The sequence below is a fragment of the Aphidius gifuensis genome, linkage group LG2 (genome assembly GCF_014905175.1).
Source record: "Aphidius gifuensis isolate YNYX2018 linkage group LG2, ASM1490517v1, whole genome shotgun sequence".
NCBI lineage: Eukaryota > Metazoa > Arthropoda > Insecta > Hymenoptera > Braconidae > Aphidius > Aphidius gifuensis.
The window spans coordinates 9,453,415-9,475,440 of NC_057789.1; the positions used below are offsets into that span (position 1 = coordinate 9,453,415).

Here is a 22,026-nt window from a genome sequence, read left to right on the forward strand (position 1 = left end):
TGCTGAAAGTTATCATCATTTCTATTTTGATCGTTTTGGTAAGAAATGATTTTAGCTTTGAATTAATAAAAAAGAAAGACAATTGTTTTTACAAGTAATACGTCATTTAGAAATAAATAGTTTCAGTATTTTGTTGCTGGTAATTACTAATTACTAATTAGTTTTAAATATTTTTTAGATGGCTCCTGCTTATCCCTCACAAATGCGTGATTATGACTTCTTCCAAAGGACTTGTTTTCCAAATGGTTTTAGTGCACACATAAGCTGTTCAACATGTCAATACTATAAAGGAAATGATAAGAGGTAGTAATTATTAACAATCTGTCAAATTGTTAAATTGATAAAAAAAAAACTTATTTATTTCAGGTTTTTATGCCTAGATTGCTGCTATGGTGACCCAAATCCATATAAACCTTATCGAAAGGGTAAATTAGAAATATGCAAATGTAAATTTGATGTGTATCCTCAATGGGAAGCTTTTATAAAATCTGATGAACGAAGAAGTAAACATCCAAATTTAAGAATTAAATACTCAAACATTACTGAACCTTGGTTATATCTAATAAATAAGAATAGTCGAAATAAGATTATTAAAAACATTGGAACCTGGGACGCAGACCGGATTGATGAAGACCTTAGTTTTTTTATTGTTCACTAAAAAAATCATACAAAAATCAATTTAATAAACACTATTTTAATTTAAATTTTTTGCAATTTATCAAACATTTATTTATTGATATTTATTTATAAGATATAATATGTTCACAAAAAAAAATCATATGATATATCCTACAAAACAAATCTCCTTTTTTAATCCTTCTTTTTACATTTATTCATGGAGCTGGTTTATCATCATTTGGTTGTATGAGTGTAAACTGTATATAAAAAAAAAATTTATGAAAAATAATAAAAAAATGTGGAACGCTTCACGATTTTGCGTGTCATCCTTGCGCAGGGGCCATGCTAATCTTCTCTGTATCGTTCCAATTTTAATATATGTACTGCCGAAGCAAGTACGTAAGCAAACACTCTCACATCGTACATATACAAACCAAACACTATCTGACCACATGCGAGAAAAATTATCCTTTCACTTATTAATCTATATCTCAAATTCTAATTAACTATAAATTCGACAATTCTTTCATTATTTAGAAAAACAATTTAACGTTGAATTATTGCATCTAAATTTATATTATAAGAATATTCTCAATAACTGGTGTGATGTTTTTCCGTGACATTTTTATTAAACATACACACGTTAGAAATAGTAAAATGGTAATGATTGTGAGTCTACAATTAATTTTTTTTTTTATATGGAATATCAATTATTTTTAGAAAATCAAATAAAAAATTAGATTTGTTTGTTGGAATATATTTTCTTTTTGTGAGTATATTACATGTAAAATAAATATCAATAAATAAATATTGATAAATTGCAGAAAATCTTATTTTTGATGTAAATTGATTTTTGTATAATTATTTTGATGAACAATTAAGCATTGTATATACTTGTATCAATTAAGAGTGCAAGAACCTTTATTTAAATTTAAAAAATACACATGTTGATGAATTTATGTTGTCCAATATTATAAAAAATTTAGATAATGTTACTTACTTGGATATAAATGACTGTTATGAAATACCAAAATATCTCATTTAAAATATTTAAAATATCTAAATTTAAAAAAGTCCCTTCTTTTAAAAAACTAATAAAGCAATTATTACAAATGATTGCAAAAATATCAAATATTCTTTTATACATGTAAATCAGGAACAAAACAGCATGACTATTGAAGATTTAAAAAATTATTTACATTAAATTTATCTGGTTAATTTTAATATCGAATATTTTTGATGAATTTAATTCGATAAAAGAACTTTTAATGAATCAAGTCATTATGGAGATGCTGAGAATCTTCTAAGGGATCATGGAATATCGCAAATATCAGTAATAGCACCAAATGGTGATGCTATTGCTGTAACTAGTGGTCTTAATGGACAGTAAGTCGATGAATCATGTATAATTTTAATATTTATTCTGTTTTTAATTATAATAAACTATCATACATTATTTTTTAGTTTTCATTTACAGTTTTAGAAGTGAACAAATATAAGTTATCACTTATCAGACATTTGTAGCAATGCAATGGATGATTTTTCAATTACTTAATTAATAAATACATGTTCATTACTAGGAGTTAAGAAAAATAATAAAGTTGAAGGTGAAAAACGATCACTTTCATTAATGGTACCATCAATTATTATAACATCAAATGGTGATGTTAGAATGATTATTGGAGCTCCTGGTGGTACACAAATAACAACATTAACTTCATACGTAAATAATTATAAATATTTAATCAAATATTGATTTATATTGTATATTTGTTATTATTCTAAAAATATTAAATTAATTATTTTGTTCTATTTTAGATCATAGCTAGACACTTGTTGTCATGGGTGATGCAATACAAAGAGCTACATCTGCACCAAGGTCTCATCACTATCTGCATCCAATGGTTTTGTCTTGTAGAAAAATGATTTTAAATAGAATACTCCGTGATTTTAAAAAATTAGATCATGTTACAGAATGATATGCAACTGATTCTCCTGTTATTGCTCTTTTGAAAATTGATGGAACAGTTTTTGATCATCTTGATTTGTAGGCATATTTGAAATAAATTGTTTGGCTTACAATAAATATTTTAAAAATTTAATTTTTAGTTTCTAATTTATAATATAATACAATAGTTCTCAATTACAATGTAAAAATATATTATCAAAATTTCAATTTAAACATATTTGTATATAACAAAAATTATTCAAATGACATAATTTGATTGTGCAAAGTTTGTGAAGGCTATTTAGATAATAGTGTTCAATTATGTGAGTAATAAAGTATTTTGTACATTAAACGTTAATTGATTAAAAAAATAATTAAAAGCAATCGCGGCAACACTAGTCATTACGGATTTTGATACAATAAAACATCTTTTTTTTTTTTTTGTATTTGTAAATGTCCAATCAATATCATAAACACGATATAAAACAAGCAGATTTTTATCAAATGATGGAGTTATATTTATTAAATACCATTGCCAATAATTAATTGAATTAACACTTAAAAACATGTTCAAAATTAATTGAAAAACGACCGCTAGGCCTCGCGAGTTCCATTAATTATTTTTCCTCGCACACATTCTCTTGTTATCTACGATAATATGTACTCAGCTGCATTTTCAAACGAAAAAAAAAGATCTGGTAACGTTTGTTAGGGCGTGTGGCCCGCGTTACCGTTGAAAATTAAAAATTTTCAATACTCCGGCTAGGGCCGTGTTAAATTTTATCTGTTAAATGATTTTTAAAAGTAACAATACAATAATAGTACATTTTTTTTTATTTTTCTCGAAATCAATTTTTTTTTTTTTTCGTTCGAGTTAAGGCAAGCTATAACTTTTGTTAGAATCAACGGAATGACTTCAAATTAAGCTCAAAAAACGTGGTTTTCAAAACTCTATCGCCCCTTAAGGGGTTTGTCTTGATTCCAATGGTCAATTTTTTTCTATTATTGAACAAAAAATTACGAAAATATTTCCAAAATTCTATTTTTTACAATTTTATAAAAACTCTAATTTTTTTTTGAAAAATACGAATAGATAATGTTTTTTTTTATTAGGGGCGATAGGATTTCTAAAGCCACTGCTTTTAAGCAAAATCCAAAGTCTTTACGACAATTAGTTTAAAAGTTATAAACTTTTTTTTTTTTTTTGGGGATAAATCCAATACTGCGGCTGAGCCTTTCGGCTCCTAGCCTCCGTAATTCTAAAATTTTTAGTGATTTTCAGTTTATCTAGATAAAATGTAGTGATCTCTAGGGATGTAAAGTCAGCTTTTATTGCAATTTCTAAAGTGCAGTTCGGTTGGTACGGTTGGCAAAAAAAAAGAAAAAAGAAAAATGCAATAATTGGCAGCCTTTGACAGGAATCAGCAAATGGTTTTGGAAAAGTAGGGTTATTGACCACTTTCCACCACGTATTTAATTTATCTGAATTTATCATATATAGATTATAGACTCCACTTTGCAAATTGCACCTCAAACATTTAAAATTTTTTCTTAAATTGTGATTATGCTGAAATTAATCATCATTTCTATTCTGATCGTTTCGGTGAGTAATATTTTACCTTTAAATTAATAAACAAGAAAGACAATTGCGTTTTTACAAGTAATACGTCATTTATAGATTAATAGTTTTGGTATTTCGATGCTGGTAATTACTCATTATTTTTTTTTTTTCAGATGGGTATTGCTAACTCACAATGGCCTGATATTGACCTCTTGCGAACAACTTGTTTACCAAATGGTTTTAGTACACACACAAGCTGTTCAACGTGTCAAAACTATAAAGAAAATAATTTGAGGTATAGTTATTATTAACAATCTGTCATATTGTTAAATTGATAAAAAAAAAACCTCATTATTATTTCAGGTCTTTATGCTTAGCATGCTGCTATGGTGACCCAAATGGATTTAAACCATATCCAAAAGGTGAATTAGAAATATGCAAATGTAAATTTGATGTGTATCCTCAATGGAAAGCTTTTATAAAATCTGATGAACGAAGAAGTAAACATCCAAATTTAAGTATTATATACTCAAACATTACTGAACCTTGGTTATATCTGTTAAAAAAGAATCGTCGAAGAGAGATTATTAAAAACATTGGAACCTGGAACGCCGACCGGATTGATAAAGACCTAAGTCGTTTAATTGTTCACTAGAAAAATTATACAAAAATCAATTTAATAAACACTATTTCAATTAAAATTTTTTGCAATTTATTAAACATTTATTTTTCAATATTCATTTATAACCCTGGTAGAAATTTCCCTTATAGTTATACATTTTTTGATAAATTTAAATTAATTCGTAAAAACATAATAGGAGCGACAAATAAAATTAAAACATATCACAGAATAATAGTTTACATATCACATTCATAAAAATAATTTAAAATCGAATTATTGCATCCAAATTTATATTATAAAAATATTCTCAGTAACTGGTGTGATGTTTTTCCGTGGCATTTTTATTAAAAGTCTACAATTTGTCGCGTTATTTTTATTTTATAATTTACTATTAAAAAAAAAAATTTGTTTAAAATAAAATGTTTATAATGTATGTATGTAATCTAACTTGATGATTTTTTGATTAAGATTTGACCAGACTCACTTGATCAGGATGTGATCAAGACACTTGAATCTTGATCCTATCTTGAACAGGGAAAATTGTTTAAAAAAAATATTTATCTTAAATCATCTAACTTGGTGATTTTTTGATCAAGTTTTGACCAGACTCACTTGATCAGAATGTGATCAAGACACTTGATCCTATCTTGAACAGGGAAACTTGTTTTAAAAAAATATTTATTCGAAATCATCCAAATTGATGATTTATTGATCAAGATTTGACCAGGTTCACTTGATCAGGATGTGATCAAGATACTTGATGCTATCTTGATCAAGTTAACATGAAATTGAACGCAAAAGAATATCTTGATCAAATCCTGATCAGGATTTAATCAAGCTTTCTGAAATAAGATAACTTGATCAATTTTTGATCAGGATCGGATATCAAATCCGTTGAGCCTGACCAGATTTCCACTCGGGTGATTTCAAATTGTTATTTTTAAAAATATTTTTACCTTTTATTTTTAAATTTTTAATTTAAAATATATACTTGTAATAAATAAATAGTTTATATTTTTTAAATTAAAAATATAAAATTAAAAGGAAAAATTAAAAAAAAAATTGATAAATATATATTAATTGTGATTTGTTCGTCGGGTATATATATTTGCGTTTTGTTTTTTCCTCAATCTTACCTGAACGACCGCAATCACTGCAAGAGATCAATTCTTTAGAGCCACCAGTTTTTTTAATTTCTCTAGCATCACGAAGACAAAAAACACAGTATGGTGATGGTGCTGCTGCTTTACCACTACCACCACCTTCATTTGTTGTTGGTATTGTTGTAACACTTCCAGTTGTTGTACAATTTGTTTGATGATTACTATTAATTCTAATAATATCATTACGATTATGTGATCCAGGTGATGTTGTTACAATGGAACTTAGTGAACCAACCATCATTGATTGAAAATCTTCCTTTTGAGCTGAGACAGTAGGTGAAGCTGGAGCGACACTCGTCTGAACCGATGGCAGCTGTTGCTGCTGCACTGGCTGAAGGATTTGCATTTAATACTGGGGCAGGACTTGAGGTACTCGAGGCGGTAGTTGTACTTTGTCGATCCCGACGTGTACCACCTAATTACAAACCGACCATACCCACACTTGCGCTAATTTCCTTTTTTTTTTTTACGATTTTTTTTAACCACAATCCAACAATCATGCACACTTTGGCTTTTATTTTCAATTGCTCTCAATGACTCGAAGATATTTAATTAATATTTATCATATATTATTATTATTAATATTTAACATATAAAAAAAAGAAACAAATATATATATATATATATATATATATTGTATACAACAAAATAATCGCGCGATTATAGTGTTGCCGCGATACGATACGATACGATAATCCAGGCATTATCGTATCGTATCGTCAAATTTTCACGATATTATCGTATCGTCGAGGGCATTATCGTATCGTATCGTGAATATCGTGAATATCGTCAAAATTATCGTCAAAATTATCGTCAAATTATCGTCAATATTATCGTCGATAATTTCGTTAATACTACGAGATTATCGTGAATATGACGATATTATCGTTAATGTCACGAGATTGTCGTGAATATGACGATATTATTGTGAATAATTTTTATTATTTATATTATAAAATTAAATAATTCTGATATTTTATTATTTAATATTATAATTTTTATTTTGTCGTCATATTACTGAGATTTATTCTGCTGGGCATTACTATACGTATGAAGAAAAAAAAAACAAATAAATATAAATATAATCGTTAAATTTTTCATTTGATTTAATCTGTCCAGATTACGTTGAATATAGAATTATATTTTTTGTTTACTTTTAAATTGGTTGAAATATAAACATAAATCGGTTGAGCCCGAGTTATTATAAAATATAAGACAGCACACTCTAGGGCAAAAATTAAAATCTTACCACTAGTGCTGGACCAGTTTGGATTGACTGGAATGTAATATTTGTGATTGGGTAATTCTATTTAAGTTACGTGTTATTGGCTAAAATAACAGTTAACAAAGAAAATAAGTTTATTGACCGAGGATTCTGATAGATCTCAATAACTTACTTTTGTTATGATTAACCTCCAAGTTGCTATACTATTACAACGCAATATCAATGTCAAAATAAAAAAATATATAAAAATCTAAAATATAAAATATCATTGGGTTAATATTTTTTTAATTAATATATAAAACAAATATGAAGCGTAATAACAAAGGTGAAATCATACAAACTGAGAAAGAAACAAACCCAAGTGATAATGATGATGTAATTTTGGATGATGTATCAAGTACTCAGTTAGACAATCAAAATAACCTGCAGGTTGAACTGACACATCCAGATCAAGTGAAAAGAAGACCAGGACTATATGACGATTATTATGACTGGATAATTATCAAGTCAAAGAAATTTGGTGTTTGCAAACTTTGCAAGGAAAAAAAAATAGACAAAAAAATAGCGACACCTAAATCCAACACCTCTGGACTACGAAGTCACTTGAAATTACAACATCCTGATATTTTTCAACAACACATTGCCACCAAAGAAGTTCAAGATAAAAAACAGCAGTCTCTACTCAACGTTTTTCATCACAATAAAAAAAACCAGGTACTTTGACAATTTTTTTTTTTAGACAGTTCTTTATAATTTAACAGTTGTTTAATACATTTAAAAATATTATTGTAGGTTTGGAATCAAGAGAAATTTGTTTTAAAATCAGTAGAATGGGTTGCTGCTAAATATCTTCCACTCAGTTTTTTCGATGATGACTTGACTCAACAATTATTTCGTGGAATAAATCCTCATTTAAAACCTCCATGTTGTACAGCTATGACAGGAGCAGTTGTTAACACTTACAATAAAGCCAGGGCCATGGTGATGGACAAATTAAAAGAAAATGATTCTAAAATATCATTTACAGTTGATGGCTGGACTTCAATTCGTACCAAGTCATACTATGGTGTGACTGGTCATTTTATCAACGATGATTGGAAGATGTGTTCATTAGCAATTGATTTTATTCCATGTCAAGGCCTTCATGCTGGTGTTGACATTGCTGAAATGTTTGTTGCTTGTCTAAGTGAAGCAGGTTTGGAAAAAAAAATTCAAGGTATCACAGTAGACAATGCTTCAGTCAACAAGGTTTTTATTGAGGAGGTAGAAAAAAAATTGAATGAAAAAAATATTGAGTTTCAAGCTGAGTTGCAGCATTTTCGTTGCTTCCCACATATTCTCAATTTAGCTGCTCAAAATGTACTCAAAGAATTACATGTTGATGTTGAGTCAGACAAAGAATTTTATGATTTGTATGAAGATGATAGCTCAGAAGATGATGATGATGATAATGATAAAAACAAGAAACTTCCACCACTTCTTAAATTACGAGGTATTTGTAAAAAGTTAAAAAGGTCTCAACAACTGAGTAAAAAACTTGAAAGCTATTGTCATGTTCATGAAGAAAAAAAGAATGAATTGCCTCTAGATGTATCAACAAGATGGAATAGTAGTCATGATTTGATTACTGCTGGAATTAAAATGAAAAAATCCATCTCATCTCTTACATCAGACAAAGATTTAAATTTACAACACTTGGACATCACTGACCATGAATGGTCCTTGCTCCAGACAATCCAAAAATTTTTAAAGAGCTTCAAAGTACTCTCAGAAAAGCTGAGTGGAGATCAATATGCAACACTACCTTTGGTTGTAGTTGGAATTAATATTTTACTTGATAATATTGAAAAAATATGTCATGACATTGATAAAAAAAATGATAGGACAGTCATTGATGAGACTTTGATTCGTGCTTTTCAAGCTGGTCGTGATAAAATATTAAAACACTATCACAAGTCGAACTGGATTTATTGTGCTGTACTAATTCTTGATCCTCGACACAAACTGGAAATATTTGAAAGGACTTCTTGGGGAAAAGAATTAAAAAAAGAATCATATAATACTTTCCAAGATATTTACAGAACACAATATGCTGATACAATAAATGAAAACAATGAAACAATTCAAGAGACAGTTGAAAGTGATTCAGATGAATATACTAAAAGTATGGATGAACTGTACAGCACTGGTAGAAAAAAAAACCAAGACTGGGAATCAGAGTTAGAAAGTTATTTAAACATGCCACGAGCTGATCAAAAAAATAATATTCTAGATTGGTGGAAAGTTAATGAAAACAATTTTCCAAGATTGGCCAAAATGGCCAGAGACTTATTGGCAATATGTGCATCAAGCACACCAGTTGAACGTCTATTTTCGACTGCTGGATTGGTTTTAAGAAAACATCGTAATAAACTAAGTGATGAAAATATAGAATACTTGTTATGTTTAAATTCTTGGTTTAAGTGTTTATTAGCAGATGATATTATGAAAAATCTTGAAAAAAAAATTTAAAAACATGGAAAAAAAAATTTTATTCTATCATCGTTTTCTTTTTTTAATTAAAATATTATATTTTTAAAAGAAAATATTATTTAGTAGGTATCTACAAAAAACAACATATAGATATATACGTTGACGTATGTCATCTTATATTTATTATTAGTTATTATTAATAACATTGCAATTTTATTTCCAGCCATGATAATGCAATAATATATCAAATTTCTGAGTAATATATTACTGATATATAATACCTCAAATAATTATTTTTAAGATTATATACTTGAACTTAAAATAAATAAATGGATTAAAAAATTATTATACTCATTATCTAAATTAATATTAATTAAATTTTTTTTCAGAATTCTTTTAAAGCTTAAATGAACATTGAAAATTCTCTCAAATTAGAATTGTTTATTGCAATTTTTTAAATAAATAAAAAAAAAAAAAATATATATATTTTTTGACGATATTATCGCAATTATCGTAATTATCGTGAAGGTATTATCGTATCGTATCGTCATATCGTCACGATAAAAATTTGCATTATCGTATCGTCTATCGTGATTATCGTATCGTATCGTATCGTGATTATCGTCTACCGCAGCAACACTACGCGCGAAGCGCGCCTTCGTTGTCTTCTACAGTTAAAATTAGTAAATTAGTAAATAATCTACATAAATAATAATATAAAATGATTAAAATATATATAATAAAATATAAATAATGATTAAATAATTAAAATATATATTTTGTTTTAATGTTTATGATGACTCATAGTATTTATTTATTAATAATAATAATAAATTATCATCAAAGATTAATTACAAAATACAATAACATTTTGAAGTTTTTAGATAAACTTTATTAGATTTTGTTTTTAAGGTTGTTGGTAAATAATTGAATTTCTACTCGATTTTTTTTTAATTAGGCTTATTTTTTAAATAATTACTCTTATTATTTTTTATGATTTATCATCTTAACAAGTACATGCTTTGATTCAAAGTATATTTATATAAAGTATTTTAACAATTTATCCAGTCGTTCTTGTATTTATTTATCAACTTGATTAGTTTATCAAAACGTGTATTCTCTGTAAAACGTAAATTGTTACAATATATATTATAAAATTAATAATCAATAATAATAATAAATTTGTCTAAAGTTAGACACTTGTCTTTTTCTTTTTTTTTTAAGTTACATTTTATAACTTGGCGTAATTAATTATTTAACAAAATGAAAAATGTATTATTCTTTAAATTTTTCAAGTTAAATAAAAATTGAATAATTTATCTATAAACTCTTATTTTTTTTCATTTTACATTCATTTTAAATCTTTTCTGTTTTATATTTCATTATTCTTAAATTATTATTTATGTAACTTAAAATAGTACATACGTTTTTATGTGAAAATTTTACAAGTTATAAAAACGGCGCAATAAATAACTTGACGCAAAATTATAGTAGAGACTTCGTATTAGGCTCAATTTATGTGTCTCAGAAAACTCTATCGCCCGCTTTGCAAAATTCCTTTCTATTTATAATAGTTTTTGAGAAAAAAAAAAAAAAAAAACTATAAAATGAAAAAAAAATTCTGATATTTAATTTTTTTTCTCGAAAACCGTTATTGAGAGAGAAAAAAATCCCTAACGTCGTCACTAGATTTTTTTGAGCCGCATATAATTTGAGCCTAATACAAACTCCCTATCTTGATTATAACAAAAGTTATGGCTCGCCGAAAAGCAACAAAAATACGGTAACGCTATTGGCACTCAATACGGGGGAATTTACGGGGACATTTATACAAGTTACGAGAAAATTCACGGTAAATATAGCCACCGTTGTATATGTAGGACTGATTACATTGTGTGTGAAACCCGTAAATGTCCCGGTATTTCCCGGAAATTTCCCCGTATGAGTGCCTATAACGATTTCGATAAAAATAACAATGGCCCTAGCCGGAGTATTGAAGATTTTTAATTTTCAACGGGTAACGCTGGCCACATGCCCCAACAAATGTTACCAGGTCTTTTTTTTTTTTTATCTCCTGTTTTTAAAATGTTTGAATCAAACGGTGGAAACTCTGGATCAAACGGTGGAAAGTAGAATTGATTTCGCGGAACAAGCACTATAAAAAATAATAAATTTATGACTACATTGATAATTAAGCAATAACACTAGTATTAATAAATAAATCAATCATAATCTTACAGGAGGATGAATTTTTGATAGGTCATTTTTATTTTTTTTTTATTAATTGTCCAGATGTTTCGTTTGGTGGATGATTGCCGTTACGCTTTACTTCTTTAACATCTTCTTTTTCCACAATTTGTCTCTGACTTAATTTTTGCGGAACAAGCACTATAAAAAATAATAAAAAAATATAAATATCAACGATAAAACAATGAAAATTTTATCAATAAAAAACTTGAACATAATTTTACCAGTAGAATTTTTTGGTGTCTCATTTTCTTTTTGGTCCGATTCGATAAATGTTTTTGTACCTGCGTTACAAACGTTTTTCTACCTTTTTTCTCATCATAACAATGATCGTTTCGTACTATTTCTTTAAGATTCAATTGATGTAAAGGTTGTAAACAAGAATTATTTATTGATGATATTGTAGTTGTTGAATAATTTTGTGCTGAGTTTGCTGTAACGTGAAATGAGACTGCTTGGACCATATGTTAATCCATCACGTGTTGAAGTTGCTACATCAACATCCATATTGTCTGTAAATTAATAGATAATTTTATAATTTAATAATTAATTATATAACAATTAAACTTATATACAGATATATAAGATTTACCCTTAATATTAACCATTGATTCAACAGTATTTTCTTTAAAATATTCATATTTTGATATTTTTTTTTCCAATTGTGTCACTTCTTGATTTAATTCTTCTATAATATTCTCGTCGTTATTGATTTCGGAAGAATTTCTCTGTAATAATGTTTCTCCGCGTATTCTCATCGTGGAAAAATATTTCCGAACGTTTCCCCACCCAAGTCGATTCGGAGAAAATTCGGAAAAAATTTTGATACCTTTCTCCACTCATTTCTCCGCATGGGTCAATTTATGAGAAATTCGAAGTAATCGCAGACAAATTCCGAGTAAATGCGGAGAAATTCGGAGTAATCAAGAAGAAATTCAGGAAAAATCGCGGAGAAATATTTTCACCAGGGAATGAACGAGCGTGGTCGAGTGTAACCGAAGAAAAAAAATATCAAAATATGAATTGTGTCACAATTGTGTCACTTCTTGATTCAATTCTTCTATAACATCTCATGCTAAAAGTTTCAGGGTAAAGTTGAGAGGGAAATATATTGTTGTCGCTCTCACACTCGGTTACACTCGGCCTAGCTCGTTCATTCCCTGGTGAAAATATTTCTCCGCATTTACTCGGAATTTGTCTTTTTTAATTAATTTACAGACAATATGGATGTTGATGTAGCAACTTCAACACGTGATGGATTAACATATGGTCCAAGCAGTCTCATTTCACGTTACAGCAAACTCAGCACAAAATTATTCAACAACTACAATATCATCAATAAATAATTCTTGTTTACAACCTTTACATCAATTGAATCTTAAAGAAATAGTACGAAACGATCATTGTTATGATGAGAAAAAAGGTAGAAAAACGTTTGTAACGCAGGTACAAAAACATTTATCGAATCGGACCAAAAAGAAAATGAGACACCAAAAAATTCTACTGGTAAAATTATGTTCAAGTTTTTTATTGATAAAATTTTCATTGTTTTATCGTTGATATATTTATAATTTTATTACTTTTTATAGTGCTTGTTCCGCAAAAATTAAGTCAGAGACAAATTGTGGAAAAAGAAGATGTTAAAGAAGTAAAGCGTAACGGCAATCATCCACCAAACGAAACATCTGGACAATTAATAAAAAAAAAATAAAAATGACCTATCAAAAATTCATCCTCCTGTAAGATTATGATTGATTTATTTATTAATACTAGTGTTATTGCTTAATTATCAATGTAGTCATAAATTTATTATTTTTTATAGTGCTTGTTCCGCGAAATCAATTCTACTTTCCACCGTTTGATCCAGAGTTTCCACCGTTTGATTCAAACATTTTAAAAACAGGAGATAAAAAAAAAAAAAGACCTGGTAACATTTGTTGGGGCATGTGGCCAGCGTTACCCGTTGAAAATTAAAAATCTTCAATACTCCGGCTAGGACCATTGTTATTTTTATTGCTTTTCGGCGAGCCATAACTTTTGTTATAATCAAGATAGGGAGTTTGTATTAGGCTCAAATTATATGCGGCTCAAAAAAATCTAGTAACGACGTTAGGGATTTTTTCCTCTCTCAATAACGGTTTTCGAGAAAAAAAATTAAATATCAGAATTTTTTTTTCATTTTATAGTTTTTTTTTTTTTTTTTCTCAAAAACTCTTATAAATAGAAAGGAATTTTGCAAAGCGGGCGATAGAGTTTTCTGAGACACATAAATTGAGCCTAATATGAAGTCTCTACTATAATTTTGCGTCAAGTTATTTATTGCGCCGTTTTTATAACTTGTAAAATTTTCACATAAAAACGTATGTACTATTTTAAGTTACATAAATAATAATTTAAGAATAATGAAATATAAAACAGAAAAGATTTACGAACAAAATACCTCTGGCGATAAATACTCTGTGATGGATAGTTTAGGCACCACAAATTTTTAAGTAAGAAAAAATTCATATTGAAAATCACTTGTGACGAAAATTAAAATTTTCAATACTCCGGTGGGTCCTGTGCAATTATTAATCGGTTCATTTTTTTTTTTTTTTAAATAAATGTCATATTGCTCATAGGTTATGTCGTTTTGTTTACTACGGAATATTATTATAAACATATGTTCATCTGTGTGAGTGCGTTTTACTGAGCAGGGCTGCCAACTTCGTGCGACTAATCTGCCTCAATATAATTTTGACAGATTCCAATGTTAATCAGTTCCGTGACTCCGAAAATAAAATTTTGTAATTAATCATCAATATCTTTGTCAATTTTTAAGATATCGCGTTCATATTTGCGGCAAATTGTAGATAAAAATAAAATGAAACTTTAAATTAGTCGGTGGAAGTTAATCGGATGGATAGTTTAAGAGTTATTAATTTTTTTTTAAAAAAAAGACAAAATGACAAATTTGATATTTTTAGCATTTACGGCTTTAATAATTACTTTTTAAAAAAACGAAAATATACGAATTTTAGGTATTGAAAATACGCTTCATTTGATCATAATATGAAGTCTCTAGGTCTATTGGCTAAGGAGCTACGACACTTTTTTTTTTTTCTTAGACAAATTCAATACGTAGGTGACGCAAAGCGTCCCACCTACGTAAAAGATTTCAAAATTTACATTTTAGTTTTTTGATTAAAAGCTATTATCAATAGAGCAAAAAATCTATGACGCGGGCGATAGAGTTTTTTAATGCGCTTCTTTTGAAAGTCCCTCGGTTACTTAGTTCGTAAGTTATGAGCGTTTTTTTTTTTTTCGCCGATGAATTCAAGACTGTGGCTGAGCTTATGCCCCGAGTAGAAATCTGTTCAGGCTAGCTTGATTTGCTCCCAATCTTAATCAATACTTGATCAATGTTGCCTTAACTCAGGAAACCTGATCAAGTTTTGATCAAGATTTGATCAAAATGCTTTATTAAGGACAACCTCCTCAAGATAGGATCAAGAAAACTTTAACTCGTCTGTGATAAGGCCGTCTTGATCGAAACTTGATCACGAATTGATCAATAAATATTTATTTTGTTACTTGTTCTTTTGTTATATTTAATATAAATATAGATATATTTATCTTGATCAAGATAGGATCAAGAAAACATTAACTTTTTAATTTATTATATATTATGTTCATTATTACGATTTTTTTTTTTTAAATATTGATAAAAGTTTTTTTACTGAGAAAAAAAACGCCAAACGTGGCCTAATAATGTCTCAAGACTGATCTAAATATATAAGCTTCAACAAATCACACGGTACATCGTTTCCTTCCGTGGTCGAGCGGTCTAAAGCGCACCCGTTACCACGTCAATCTATACTTCGTCGGTTCGATTCCTGGTTACCGTGTATTAGAAAAAAAAAAAAAAAAACTTCCGCGCCCGATTATTATCTAAATCTTCACTATGACATCATCACACTTCATAATACAATAATAAAAAAAATAATAATTTGTGAATAATTTTTTTTTTTTTCAATTTTTCGATCAAGTTTTGATGAAATATCTTGATCAAGTCTTGATCAAATATTGATCACGTTTAGCGTTACGTTCTTGATCAAGATTTGATCAAGCATCTTGATCAAGAATGGATTTGAAATCAATGTTCACAATTTCCACTCGGGGCATGGCTCCTATAGCCTCCGTAATAAAAATTTATACAATCACACAAGTCCAAACAAGTACACACAATCAACAATAAGACCATTATAAATTTTTTAACATATTTTACGTAGGCGTATACACAGAGAAGGATATGTTAACAGTTAACATATCCTGTTTAATGTTAACATATGCCATGTTAAAATGGGTGGTGGCTGATAAGTTTACATCAAAGATATATATATTAACATTAAACATACGTATCTTAATAGTTAATATGCGTATGTTAACTATTAAGATATCTGTAATTGACACAATTTGAAAGTTAGGCTGATAGTTGAAGAAATTTACGTATGTAAATATGAAAATTTAATGTAAAATTAAGAATGAATTTACAAAAAAACTAACTTCAAATAAATTTATGACAACACGAGTACATATTATATTATATTACAATTAGAATAGTATCACAATATAATGTCAAAAAAAAAAGATTACAAGAAGTAGACTGGGGCATCAAAATATTTGGCCGCGTAAAGATACGTATGTTAACTATAAACATACGTATGTTAACAGTTAAGATATCTATGTTTATTGTTAATATATATATCTTAACATCAAACTTTTGTATGTTTAATGTAAACATATTGGTATGTTAACTGTTAACTTATCCTTCTCTGAGTGTAAGCCTACTAGTATTGTTTTTTGTACGACCAAATGAAAAAACGTTCATATCTCCTAAAGTAAAGTAGATAGAAAGTTCGTACTAGGACCAAATTAAACCTTAGAAAAAATACTATAATCAAGGATATGATAAAAAGTTACTCAATTGTTTATCACTTTATTATTAACAAAAGAAGGTTATTGGTAAATTTTTAAGTCGGATTATTAAGAAAACTAAAAACAAATCATGGATGCGATTTTTTGCCAGAATACTTGGCATTAAAAAATCTATCTAATTGAGGAATAAAACTTTTTTCACTATTGTTAGAAATTTGTTAATTAACGAAAAAACAAATTTAACGTTTTTTTAGATTTCGTGTAACTTTTGAAAAATTGAACTTAAAAGCTTCAATTTAGTCTTAAATTGTTGGTTTTTCGAATACCGAGAGCCACACTCTTTTGATAAAAATCGCTCCGAGCTCAAATTAATGAGTTATCAACAATTGTTTATAACAATAAGTACTATGGACTATCTTATAATGGAAAAATAACCATGAAGGATTGATTTTTACGATTTGTATGAAAATAGTGTGGCTCTTAGAAATTTAATTAAGAATTTTTTGAGCTTTATAAAATTTTTCTACGTTGATTTGTTCAAAAGTTATGAAATGCCTAAACAATTATTGTCAATTCGGTTTTTCATATTTTTTAAGAACGACTCGCGTTTATGCTGCAAACCTTCTTTACCTTGCTCGCTCGATCGGTAAAATCGGTATTTATGTTGTTACATAATTTGAAAAAAAAAAATTTTCATACTTAATTTCTCTTTTTTATTAAAACTTTTTATAATTTTAGCGTTTTTAAATTTAAAAAAAAAGTATAAATTGAATGTTTTTCTATAAAGTGTTATTAATATAAAATTTAATAAATCTAATAAATATTTGATCTCAGAGCTGTAGGAACCACAAAGGCTTTCGCCGAAGTTTTGAAAATTTTCAATTTTCAACCGGGAACGAATGCGTTAACAAATTTTTTTTTTTAATAATATTTTGTGTTTCATCATTTAATAATTTTTAATTAGCTTGACAATCATTATTTTTATAATAATATTTTGAATAATGTGATTGAATTAATTTTCTTTGAATTGAAATTTGAAAAAAATCATCATTCATTTTATGGTACTGAGTTTGAATACGTTTTGGTAAATCTTCATCAATATATTTAAGTGACCAATTATTTTTACAAGCTATACATTCACATGTAAAATTATGCCTCAAAAGATGTTCTTGTCGTTGATCACGTTCATTTTCAAAACAACTTGGCCCATAATTATCATATATTTGTTCATCTTTTTTAATTGGTATGGAATTATTGTTTGAACAATTGACATTTTTTCTCCAGCTGTTAATGCTCATAATTCATGGCTATTTATACCTGTTAAATATGCAATTTGAGAATTAAAGCAAGTCTTCATTTCCTTTTTTTATAAGAGGCTCTAATCAATCTTTAATATTGAATGTTATAAAATTTCTCCGAGCATTATTCTTCTCACCCACCCCCCCTTGACAAAAAAAATCGTAAATCAGGTTGAAATTGCAATTTCTCGTGTTACTGAAGCACCTGCTTTTAATCTTATCAATATTTCTAATGAGTTTGAAGCTTTAAACATTGCTGGTACATATGCTGCAATTAATTATAATTTATCTGCTTCATTTATATGTGATAAACGTCAAAGAAGTTTGAAAATGTTCATCAGGAAATATCTTTATAATGGTTATATGTATTAATTGAATTACTTAAAATTTTTAAATTATATTCAACGTTTTTATTATTGTATGTATAATTTTAAAAATATAATTGTATGGGAAATAAAAATATTATTCATTTTATTATGCTTTTCATAACATATGTTTATCATTTTTAATTTATAAACTTAATCACACAAGTTCATCGAAAAACAATACAGGAATTATCGTGACTTATTCATTGAAGGAACACGATAGTAAATATTAAAAAAAAAAATTAAAGACACAAAATTAAAGACAAATAAATATTTTATATATTGTATTTTTTTTTTTTTTTTGTAAATAAAATAGTTTGTACATCATTGATACACACAAGAATTGGTGTGAGTGTTTGCTATGATTATCATGAATACAAATCAATTGAAGGCAAAATTAATTTGTGCGAAGCGTCCATGACACACGTTAGTAAATAAATAACTGATAAAATTAAATAGAAAAGATAAATAAATAAATAATGGTAAAATTATTTTCTTTTCCAATGACTTTAAAAGTTAATATTTTCTTTATTGAAATAGCTGATAAATTATTTATTTTACACGCTGTATGTTTACCAATAAAGCCGCCAACAAAAACACTATCTGATTAAAATAGTTGAAAATCTCGAAATATTTATAGGAAAAAAAAAATTACATTCACTATCTAACAAGTTGAACAATCAGTGTTTTTAAAATAAGAAAAATTTTTTGAAGTCGAGAGTGAAGTAATAGTAGCAACAATAATTTTTGTCCATATCGTGGTAAACACAACTGTATGTGAATTGTAGGAAACAGGATATGTGATACCGGGGACCTGGTGGTACCCTTTGTAGTTTCCCAATTCTCGTTCAAAGATCCTTAACGAAAAAATTATTTTCATTCATCAAAGTTTACTTGACATATTCACTTCATTATTTGTCATATATATATATAAAGTGAATATTCTGCTAGCTAACTTATTTATATAAAAATAATAAAAATATTCAAAATGTTAAGCTATTCAAAGTTGATGATGCTCAACAATCCTCGCAATTATTTATCAAGAAAATGGTGTTCAGGAATTCAAGGTAATTAATGTTTAAATAATACAGCTTTACATAATTGTTTGATGATCATAAATTAAAAAATTATAATTATCTTATTATTTCAGCAACAAAAAAATATACTACACAAAATAATTTATCAAAAGAAAACCAGAAAGATGTCATCTTTGAAGAGGTAATTAAGCTTATAATTTGTGAAAATAAAAATAGCCTATGCAATTAAATTTTAATTAAATTTTATAGTTTGGTGACAAAGGTTTAATCACTCTAAACAAACCACAAGCCATGAATACACTGACTGGTTCAATGTTAAAAAAAATCAATGAAGTTTTAAGACAATGGGAATCAACAAAGCAAATTGTAATGATAAAAGGAGCTGATGAAAAGGTATTTTGTGCTGGTGGAGATATTAAGAAAATAAGTTTTGATCTATCAAAACCAGGTGGTACAGAAATTGTAAGAGATGCTTTTCGTCAACTCTATATGTATGTATTTATCTTACTATATCATGATTTTCAATCTAAAATAATTTGTATAATTTGGTTGGAAAAAATAATAATGTTTTTTTTTTTTTCAATAAGATCAAGCCATTTAGTTGGAACCTTCAAAAAGCCTTACGTGGCAATTATAAATGGTATTGTGATGGGAGGTGGTGCTGGTCTCTCAATTCATGGAAAATACAGAGTTTCAACAGAAACAACAGTATTTGCAATGCCAGAAACACGTATTGGATATTATCCAAATGCTGGTGCTACTTATTTTCTTCCACGAATGAATGGACAACTTGGATTTTATCTTGGTTTAACAGGATACAAATTAAAAGGAAGAGACATTAAACTTACTGGAATTTCAACACACCATGTGTCTTCTTCTCGACTTAAAGAATTAAATGAAGTTCTTTTAGCACCTGGTGTTGTTGATGTTGGTAAAATTCTTGATAAATTTGATGAGCACGATTCAACAGCTGAACTGAGTCTAGCTGATCATTCAAAACAAATTGCCTATTGTTTCTCTGGTGATACTGTTGAAGAAATCATTAAAAGGTAATTGAAAAAAAAATATATATTCAGTTAAAAAAATATATATTAATTGGTTTTTTTTATAAGATTGAAGGAAGACAATAGCACGTGGGCTCAAAGTGTCATCGAGACACTTGAAGGATTGTCACCTACTGGTCTGAAAATAACTTTGGAAATTTTCAAACGAGGAAAAACTATGAGCTTTGCTGAATGTTTGAAAATGGAATATGTTGTGGATTGCAATTTAGTAAAAAACGAATCAGATTTCGAAGAAGGTGTTCGTGCTTTGTTGATTGATAAAGACCTTTTGCCTGTATGGAATCCAAAAACTCTAGCTGAAGTCACAAATGAGTATATTTATAATCATTTTCAACCAATGTCTTTGGATAAACAATTAAAATTAAGAATTATGTAATTATTATTAAGTAATTTTTTTTTTTTTCGTTAAAAAATAATTATATAATCATTTTATAACAAGTGGAAATTTTCTGAGCCATGAATGATTTTTTTTTATTGCTCGAATAATCGATAAAGACAATGAACCAAAGTAGAATTCCCTAGCACTTGATTAATCAATAGAAAATTATGTTGTCAATTATTTTGGATTTATAAAATTAATGTATTTATTGTTATTAAATTTCAATTTGTATTTATATTTGTATGTATTAAATTTAATTCAAAAAATTTATGAACAATCATTTTTAGTAATAATAATCTGCACATGATTCCAGAAATATAAAGATGTCTGATTGATATACCAATTGGTTCATTTAAATGTATTTATGCTGGTAAATTATTATTAATCAAACAAGGAGCAAATGAAGGTGGTGATTATGGTGATGAATATTTTGCAATATTGAATTATGTAGAAGTTGTTGAAGCAATGAAAGCTAATGAGGAGGAATTATAATTATGATGTTAATTAAATTCCTGGCAAATCAATTATTTGTCGTTGTGGTGCAAAAAATTGTCAAGAATGTCTTGTCTAAATATAAATTCGCAAAGAACGAATAAATTAAAAAAAAAACTGAGAAGTAAAGGTTTTTTTTTTAAGTTTCATACAACAATTAGAAAAAAAAAATATAGTAAATAAGTTAATACGTAATTATCAGATGTAATATAAAATATTTATTTTAGGTATTTGGAGAAAGAACATTGTATTACGTTTGACAAACATGTTTATTATTTTTAATTTATAAACTTCTTATAACACAGAATTCATCGAAAAAAAAAACGTGAATTGTCATGACTCATGACTTATAGTATAATGGCTCGAAACATTTTAATTAAATTTGATAAATTATTGATAACCATCAGTTTAATCGTGATAATGAGAAAATTTTTTCTTATTATTGACTGCATTAACAGTTCAAATAGAAAGTACTCTGTGTATGTTGAAAATTCGGTGCTTCATTAGCCCGATAAATTACATAACTTCTTTTTTCCGGACTTTCCAAGTAAACTTTGAAATATGGTGATTGATAAAATGGATCATCGAAAATACCATTATGGTTTTCAAGAGAAGGTT

The 22,026-nt window shown here is 27.5% G+C and overlaps 1 protein-coding gene and 1 non-coding gene across 2 annotated transcripts; one reads left to right on the top strand and one right to left on the bottom strand.

Moving 5' to 3' along the window:
- Positions 1–910: 910 nt before the first annotated feature.
- On the bottom strand, positions 911–1,017 carry LOC122850739. The gene has a single exon (XR_006373647.1). It is a non-coding gene; the product is annotated as a U6 spliceosomal RNA (small nuclear RNA).
- A 12,105-nt stretch (positions 1,018–13,122) lies between these two features.
- LOC122850337 (3-hydroxyisobutyryl-CoA hydrolase, mitochondrial-like) lies at positions 13,123–21,408 on the top strand. The gene is made up of 6 exons (XM_044149494.1): positions 13,123–13,279; positions 13,446–13,504; positions 19,723–19,964; positions 20,061–20,522; positions 20,586–20,876; positions 21,240–21,408. Exons 1-6 carry the CDS (start codon positions 13,123–13,125, stop codon positions 21,406–21,408), a joined length of 1,380 nt encoding a protein of 459 aa, XP_044005429.1.
- Positions 21,409–22,026: the final 618 nt, after the last annotated feature.